Below are 9,208 nucleotides of genomic sequence, written 5' to 3'. Positions count from 1 at the left end.
CAATCTATTTGCAAGTAAAAATCAATTTTAGATTACGTCATCATTATTTATCATTTTTTATTCATAATTTTCTGGTATTTTCAGTTGGCTTTTCAAGCCTAATTTGAAAGAGCACATTTTTACATACATACAGTAAACAATAGTTGTATTATTGCATTATTGTCACTGTATCAACACGATTACATCATTCAGTTATTTCATGTATCCCTATGATGCTTTATAAAATCACCAGAATATGAAATATACACAGTTCAAACTTATGATCCCATTGGATTTTTTTTTTTTTACAATATTAATGAATGTTCTAAAAACAGTCCTTTTATGTTGGATACTTCATTCCTTTGTGCTATATGTGTTGTGTTTAAAAAGAGTATCTGCGTCGGGTTGTAATCTTCATTTTGTGTGTGGGAAAAAAACAACTCGGTTGGTGATTTTCATCCGTCAGAGGGATCTCATCCAGGTTCTCCATGTAACTGGCTGCTGCACTGATGCTACCAAACCCAGAGGTGATGTCAGAATCAGTCAACCGGTTGTTCAGCCATTCAGACACCATGGTTCGGCCTCTCAGTGTCCAAAATGTGCCCCCATACTCTGAGGGAGCACCTGCACTCACTGAAAAACAAACAACAACAAAACAGGAGATGCATGCTGTAATTCCTAAAGGTAAAGGTACTTTATTGGTCACATATACAGCTAGTACAGTGAAATTCTTTCTCTGCATTTAACCCATCCCTGAGGAGCAGTGGGCAGCCACGGTGCGGCAGAGGTGGCAAGTAACGAAGTACAAATACTTCGTTACTGTACTTAAGTAGATTTTTCAGGTATCTGTACTTTACTTGAGTATTTATTTTTCTGACGACTTTTTACTTTTACTCCCTACATTTATACGCAAAAATATGTACTTTCTACTCCTTACATTGTAAAAACAGGCTCGTTATTTTTTTTTTTTGACACGACGTAAAAGCACCGGTAAAAGACGTGACGAACTAGAGAGGGAAAGAGGGAGAACTAGAGGGAGGAGGGAGGGGGGGCGGTAGAGAAAGAACCGAGTTACCAACTTGTACTGTAGCAGCGACATGGAGGCAGCAGCATGGAGGAAGGAAGCGATGGTGGTCGGACTATCCGACGGGGGGGTTGAACACTGTACAATCTGCGCAATATAGCGCATTTATCGTTTACGAGCGGCAAAGCGCAACCTGTCCATGTGCCCGTGTCTGTGTGTACGTGTGCGCGCGTGTGTGCGCGTACGTGTAGCCTACGTGTGGTGCGAGAGAGACGGCAGGTGGACTGACTGGCAGAGATGAGAGGTGGTGAAACGCTGTTTAAAAATTCTTATTGTTATTATTTTGTGAGAGTCTGTGGCGGCCCAAACGTTGGGAAACACTGCCTCTGGTCAGTTCAATCTTGATAATTCTGTCTGAACTTTTTTTGTTTAACAAAATTATCAAATGATGTAGGTTTCATTAACGGCCTGTACTTTCTTACTTTTACTTAAAGCAGAAGTAAGCGATATTTTTGTGTTAATATAAGTCTTAAATAGTTGTATCTTCCGACAGCAATCACTTACATAGAGTGTTTGGACTGAAACACGGGTCTGTCAGTCACTCTGCTCTGCTCTGAGCCGAGGAGAAAACTTTTCTCGTATCCTACAAGTTTTATCCAATGAGGAGAGAGAACGGCATGCAGGGCTGTGTGTGCAGCCAAGGGATACGCCTGAATGTGGCGACGTAGGGACGAGGACTGTTATGGTGCGTTCAAGGCAACTCGTAACTCGTGTTTTTCCGACCGTGAAGTGGTACCAGTTCGATCTGGTACGAGTTCACGGGTCAGAAGTTACGAGTGGCCGTTATAGTGACTTTCACAGGTAAAACAGGTCGGAAAAACATGAGTAGGTTGCCTGGAACGCTACAAAGTCGTAAGTGTTGTTTCAAAAGCCTGCCTGGAACGCAGCATTAGCCAAAACGACCGGATCGCTTACTTCTGCTTTAAGTAGGGAATATGAGTACTTTTGCCACCTCTGTGTACAATACAAATGCCTACGATTCACCATAGTGAAGTACATTAGGATACATTTTGTGTCCGGCAGGTAAACTTAGGCTATGTGAACAATAACATTGATGAAATGGATTCAAGATGAATTATCGTGTGGTTATTTGCTTTGCAGTGAATCGTGCAATGGAAATACTTTTTACTTTTAATAATACTTTTGAGTAAATTTCAGAGCCTGTACTTTTTACTTTTACTTGAGTAGATATTTGGATCAGTACTTTCACTTTTACTTAAGTCATTTTTTACACAGGTACTTTTACTTCTACTCGAGTAAAGAATCTGGGTACTTTTGCCATCTCTGCGGTGCGGGGCCCGGGGACCAACTCCAGATTATGAGCCAGTGCCTTTGGTCAGGACCTGGGCGGCCGGGGATTTGAACCCAGGACCTTCTTGCTGTGAGGCAACAGTGCTAACCACTGTGCCACCGTGCCGCCACAACAATGCACATGTAATATTTCAAATGCACTTACTGCTTGGAACGCAGAATCCATCCATGCTCGCTGCCGTCTTCACAGGCAGTGGCATCGGTTCATTGGGTTCTTGTTGAACAGCTTTCAACACCCGGTCTATGAGCTCCTGCTCCCTCCTGTTCCACTCCTCCTCAGTCAGCTCAGACTGTTTAACTTGCCAGGGAAGTTTCAGTTTTTTCTTCTGTTTGTCCTTGTCTGTCTGTCCTGCACTGAAGCAGTGGCCCTTGTTACGCATTTTTAATGCGTTAATTTTGTCGAACAGCTCTCCCGGAAAACGTCTATAGATGTTGACAACATGGTATCTGTTCTGACACTTTTCCACGAGCCACTGGAGGGGCTTTCCTTCTCCAGCAATGTGATGCTCAATGGATGTTTTGTTGAGCCAGTCACCCCAGGTGAACAGGACCATGCAGTATCTCCAGACTGTCTCACCAAATGGCTTCAGGAGCTCGACCACTGCTTTACGATCTTCTTCCATAAAGGGTTTGGAAATGGGAACAACCAGGAGAAAAACGTGAGGGCCAGGAGCACACAAGGAGACACCACGCACAACTTCATATTTCAGCCAGTCAGGTGGCATCATGGCATCAGTAAGCCAGCCTGGTGTCTCGACAACTGTGATGTTTACTCCAGCAACATTTGTCTGGTGTTTTACACATGTCCTGGTTTCTCTCTTATGTTGGAACTCCTACCAAAAGGAAACAAAATCAGAAAGTACAACGTTTAAAACAGACTTGACAAAGCAAAGGTTGTTGCACCCTCTTCCTGAAGTGTTTCAGCTGTGGTAGTGTAGTATTACCTTCTTCATCCAACTTGTGTCAAATACATCCTTAAAAAGGATTGTGTTTCCTGCCATACTCTTCCCAGACTCTTTTCTGCCGACAAGCACGACTCTCAGGTCAGTCATCGGCCACGTCTCTCCTGGAGAAATTGTTATATTTTTCATTATAAAAACAGACAAACAAATAAATCTATTTTAAATAATGTGATTTTTGTTATTACCTTTAAACAACTCTTTTAGTATTCTTGATTGTCTTTGAGTTATCTGTCTCATCCTCTGAGCCATCTTGTCTTCAGCCTCTTTCCCTGCCTCTATTGCCTCTGCACGCTGCACATTGACTTCATAGTGAGGATCTTTATTTCCTGCCCACATCTCTTCAATCTTCTCGAGGAGCTCTTTTACCTGCGTCTCATCACTGTGTTTCATGTCGCTCAGGACATGATACCTGTTGCCACACTTCTCCACGAGCCACTGCAGACCTTCCTCACTCTCTATACGTTCCTCCACAGTCTTCCCTCCCAGCCATTCACCTCTAGTGAACACAACGACTGTGTGTTTCCAGATGCCGTCTGTGAACAGACTCATGTGCTCCTGGACAGACCTCTGGTATGATTTGTTGAAAGCAGATGCCAGGCCGACCATGAGGAGCACAGCATGGGGTCCTGGAGGACACAGGTTGGTGCTGTTCTCTATTTCAAGTTTGTCTCTCTTACAGGTGTCCTGAAGCGTGTGGTTGTAAAACCAACCAGGAGAATCTACCACTGTGAGCTTCCTCCCTGCCACCATGCTGTGGCTTATTTCACAACACTTTGTTGTTCTTAATCTGACTTGAACAGTAAATGCATTTTTTCCCAGAATGCAGTTTCCTGCTGAGCTCTTGGCAGAGCCCTGTGCACCAACCATCACAAATCTTAGATGTGCCGGGGCAGTTCTACCACCTGTGGAAATGGAGTAAAAAATGAAATCAGACTTGTATAATTATATGCATTATAATAGTATTTTTCCACATTACATTAACAACTCTTTACCTTCAATCAGAGCTCTGAGGTCCCTTCTTTGTCCCTGTACTTCATCAGATCTCTTTGATGCACTCTCAGTCATTCCTTGTATTTCCTGTCTTAGAGCATTCCCAGCAGCTCTGTCAATGGAGAAGCAGCCACCAGCATTTTCTTCAACCATTGCCTCAATTTTTTCAAAAAGCTTCATGACTTGAATGCCATCCTTGTTATTGATGTTGAGAACATGTTGTCGGTTTCCACATTGTGCCAGAACCCACTGCAGTGCTGGCAAATCACTGATTTGTATTATATTTTCCTCATGACATGGAGAATCTGCAGTAAAAAGCACAATCGTGTGCTTAAACACGTCTTCTTGAAAAAGTTTCAAGTGCTCTTCTAGGGAGTGTCTGAAGATCTCAGGAAAAAACAAACCAACAGGAACAACTAGAAGAAAAGCGTGAGGCCCTGGGGCGCACAGATGGACGCTGTTTGTGATTTCTGTCTGGTCCAACTTTGGGGTATTTTCCAGGGGATAGTGCCACCACCAGCCTGGAGTGTCCACCACAGTGACTTTTCTACCATGTACCTCCTGCTGCCCCACAACACTCTGGGCAGTTCTTCTGTCGGTCTCAAAAACACTTTTACCCAGTATGATGTTGCCAGTTGCACTTTTATTACTGGGGTCACCATGTATTTCTTTTCCACCAATCAACACAATCCTCAACTCTGCAGAGTGGTGAGGTTGCCCTGTAAGAGAAATGCAGTATTCTTCACAAAGGTGCATAATATAAAACTGTACAAATGCTCTTTCTGTAGAATCAAATGCTGTACTGAATTACCATATGTGCAAGGCAAGAATCACTTGGCACATTATTTAGGCCTGCAACCATGTGCGCTCATGGACAAAAACAGCAGCTTAAATTTGTATTCAGAATTTGTATCAAACTTAAAATATGTCTAACATGAGCCGGTGCATATTCTCATTTGCCCAGGTCATAGTATTTCAAAGGAGGTTAAATCGAAAGCAACTGGACTTAGTTATTTGTCTAGGAAGACGTTTCACCTCTCATCCAAGAGGCTTCATCAGTTCATGTACGCAACTGACCAGGCTGGGACTGGTCCAACTATCTGGTGTGGAGACTCACTATTTAACCTCTTGTGTGGGCGTTCACAAGGGTGATGATGTCACTGGTTCCCTTTTGTGCTCCAAGTGCCAACGACAGTCGTTAAGATGACTGTCTTTGATGGAAAGTTTGTTTCGACTTCATTAGTGCCCTATGTTGTTATAACGACAGTCGTTGGAGGCACTTGCCACTTGAGAACAGTGGTTGTTCTTTGAGGCTAGATTGTTGAATCTCCTGGGAAGGGATGAAAGGGCAGCATTGTAAATTGGAGATAGGTGGTGTCTGAGGCCACCTCCCCTGTTGAGGGATGGTTTCTCTACTTTTACATAGATGGCTTCTTTAACTCCTCTTTCAAACCATCTGTCCTCTCTGTCTAGGATTTGGACATTGCTGTCCTCAAAGGAGTGGGCTTTCTCCTTGAGATGTAAATGGACAGCAGAGTCCAGGCCTGAGGAATTAGCTCTCCTGTGTTGGGCCATGCGTTTATGCAGTGGTTGTTTTGTTTCTCCAATGTAGAGGTCTTTGCATTCCTCGTTGCATTGGACTGCAGTCCAATGCAACATAGGGCACTAACGAAGGACTGCAGTCCAATGCAACGAGGAATGCAAAGACCTCTACATTGGAGAAACAAAACAACCACTGCATAAACGCATGGCCCAACACAGGAGAGCAAACTCCTCAGGCCTGGACTCTGCTGTCCATTTACATCTCAAGGAGAAAGCCCACTCCTTTGAGGACAGCAATGTCCAAATCCTAGACAGAGAGGACAGATGGTTTGAAAGAGGAGTTAAAGAAGCCATCTATGTAAAAGTAGAGAAACCATCCCTCAACAGAGGAGGAGGTCTCAGACACCACCTATCTCCAATTTACAATGCTGCCCTTTCATCCCTTCCCAGGAGATTCAACAATCTAGCCTCAAAGAACAACAACTGTTCACAAGTGGCAAGTGCCTCCAACGACTGTCGTTATAACACAATAGGGCACTAACGAAGTCGAAACCAACTTTCCATCAAAGGCAGTCATTTAAACGACTGTCGTTGGCACTTGGAGCACAAAAGGGAACCAGTGACATCATCACCCTTGTGAACGCCCACACAAGAGGTTAAATAGTGAGTCTCCACACCAGATAGTTGGACCAGTCCCAGCCTGGTCAGTTGCGTACATGAACTGATGAAGCCTCTTGGATGAGAGGTGAAACGTCTTCCTAGACAAATAACTAAGTCCAGTTGCTTTCGATTTAACCTCCTTTGAAATGTCTAACTTGAATTTAAAAGTTTAAGCAGAGACATGACATTTAGCCTACATACACTGTTTCATCACTTCATGCATGACTGAATTATCTCTGTCAAATAGAATAACAATGAAATTACGAATATAAATTCCCTAAGATGTTGCACAGGAGGGGTGCTCGTTTGGTTTAGTGGCTAGATCACACCCCATTTGAACATTGTTAACCTCTAAACCTGTGAATCACCGGTTTGACCCCTGACCGCGACAATCTTTACTGCATGTGATTCTCCTATCTCTCTCTGATTTCTTGTCTCTCTACACTGTCCTGTCCAATAAAAATAAAAACCTACCCAAAAAAGATGTTGCACAAAAGCATTACTAACTGAGTGTTGGACAAATGAACAAAAGCTCACTTACCAGAGGTGGAAACAGCAGGTATATTATCCATTGTTTTCAATGACAATTTGTCTGTTTCTGTTGTCCTGACAGTGGCAGTATGAAAGAAACTGACTTAAATTTCCAAATCAGCAACAGTGAGCAACAGTGGAGCTGAACTTATGAGAGCTGGGGAGCGACCTAATCCTACTAGACACCTGTGCTGCCGAAGAGAAATATGTTGGGTGTAGGACGACCTTTGGGACTATTCAAGAGGTTTGAGGGTGGTGCTAGACTGTAAACAGGGCCATTGACTCAGTAGCAGAGTGGACTCACACACACACACACACACACACACACACACACACACACACACACACACAGAGTATGGTTTCAAGTTCCAAACATTTTTACTCAGTAAACAGACAGGATCTTACACAGGAAAGCAGTCCGATATCAGCCAAACAAATCCAAAGAAGGCAAAGCAGAAATCCCCAAAAACGGTGAAAAACCAAGTCATACACTTTCTGGCAACACTAGTCAAAACATGAGAACAAAGCACACTGTGCACTGACAGTCTCGCAAAGAAGAAAGACAGGTTTATAGGGACAGGTGTGGTGTTACTGGTGGAAAAGAACGATGGAGCGTGACAGTGATAGCTGAATACTGACATCAAAATAAAACAGGAAGTCAGAGAATAATGAGAGACAGAGTCCTGAAAACCAATGGCTGGTGGAGAGGGTTAGTCAAATTTACCTCTACAGCGGTGTCTTACTGTAAGATGGCCACCAGAAAAACCATCAGGAACTATTTTGATAATTGATTATGACTGATGATTTTTTGCCTTAGTGAAGTGGTGAAGACGTGGAAAATAATGCCTACTATTACATTTCAGAATGAATAAATAACAATTAAAGCCTGCTTTATGGCTGAGGGCTTTGCGTTGTTATTATATGAGCTGAGATGATGTGTTGATTGACCATTTAGCTTAATGACTTAGAAAAAACTAAGAACCTTATTTATTGTTGGGTACAGCTAAGCCCATAACATATTATCACCAGAACATAAAATATAAACAGTTCAAATTCATTATCCCACTGGATATTTTTACAGTATCCATGAACGATTTGAGAACAGTGTTGGATACTTTTCTATGCTGCTTTAATGTGCTACTACACCTGTGATGTTTATAAAGAGTATCTGCGTTGGGTTTCAATCTTCACTTTGTGTGTGGGAAAAAACCCACTTGATGGTTGGTGATTTACATCTTTCAGAGGGATTCTACTCTTGATAACAAATGCTGCCAACCCCAGAGGTGATGTCAGAACCTGCTGCTGCTTAGTTTGCTCAGCCATTCAGACCTGATTCAGACACTCAGTTCTCCCCGAGCCCAACCTGTGCTCCCGTAGCCTACTCTGAGAGGGCAACTTCACTCACTGGAAACAGAAGATAAATGCTGTAGTAATTGATAACAACAATAACAATGCACATGTGTAATATTTTCAATGAACTAAAACCTTTTTGTCTACTCATGTCAAACTCACTGTATGGTGGAAGTGAACTCTTGCTCGCTGCAGCCTTCATAGATGGTGGCATTGGTTCATCAGGTTCTTGTAGAACAACTTTAAACATTCGGTCTATGAGCTCCTACTTCCTCCTCTTCCACTCCTCTTCGGGCTGTTTATGGAAGTTTTTTCTTCTGTTTGTCCTCTATGTTGAAGCAGTGGCCCTTGTTGCGAACTGTTAGATTCATTTTGTCAAGTAGCCCATCGTCTAGTAAAGGCTGGTAGAAGCTGATGACATTTTATCTGTTCTGACAATGCAGCTTGTGAATATAGGCAGGGCAGGTAACTGCTTTAGGGCCGGACGGTTAAACGTATCTAATAGCAACGTCTCAAAATAACAACCTATGGGTGATTACTGTCTGCCTGCACCTGTAAAAAATGTGCCGGTCTGTAGGCTAAATAATGATAAAATATCAAGGGTTTCCGTTTTCTCTAATGTGAAGATCTGCTAATATCGAGAATATAATATAGCCTATATAAAAAATCATGACATAGCAACTGGTGTTTGCCACAGTAGGTAAGGTAACGTTAGGCTAAAACAGTCACAGTTACTGAAAGTAATTACCATCTAACTTGGCAAAAATGTCTTTTTACGTAAAGTGCATGTGTCACACAC

General features: G+C 42.8%; 1 protein-coding gene across 1 annotated transcript; it reads right to left on the bottom strand.

The window, feature by feature from the left end:
- Positions 1-2,519: 2,519 nt before the first annotated feature.
- On the bottom strand, positions 2,520-7,136 carry LOC146959887 (GTPase IMAP family member 8-like; the record flags this gene model as incomplete). Its single annotated transcript, XM_085772809.1, has 5 exons — positions 7,070-7,136; positions 4,329-5,045; positions 3,522-4,238; positions 3,319-3,440; positions 2,520-3,207 (listed from the first exon to the last, which is right to left on the bottom strand). Coding segments are annotated over exons 1-5 (2,275 nt in total), but the record flags the coding sequence as incomplete, so codon positions are not given.
- Between the last annotated feature and the right edge of the window lie 2,072 nt (positions 7,137-9,208).

The sequence above is a fragment of the Trachurus japonicus genome, unplaced genomic scaffold (genome assembly GCF_045865225.1).
Source record: "Trachurus japonicus isolate A0001 unplaced genomic scaffold, Traja_1.0 AP030946.1".
NCBI classification, from domain to species: domain Eukaryota; kingdom Metazoa; phylum Chordata; class Actinopteri; order Carangiformes; family Carangidae; genus Trachurus; species Trachurus japonicus.
Note: the sequence above shows the minus strand (reverse complement) of the source record. Positions and strands in the feature narration are given on the sequence as shown.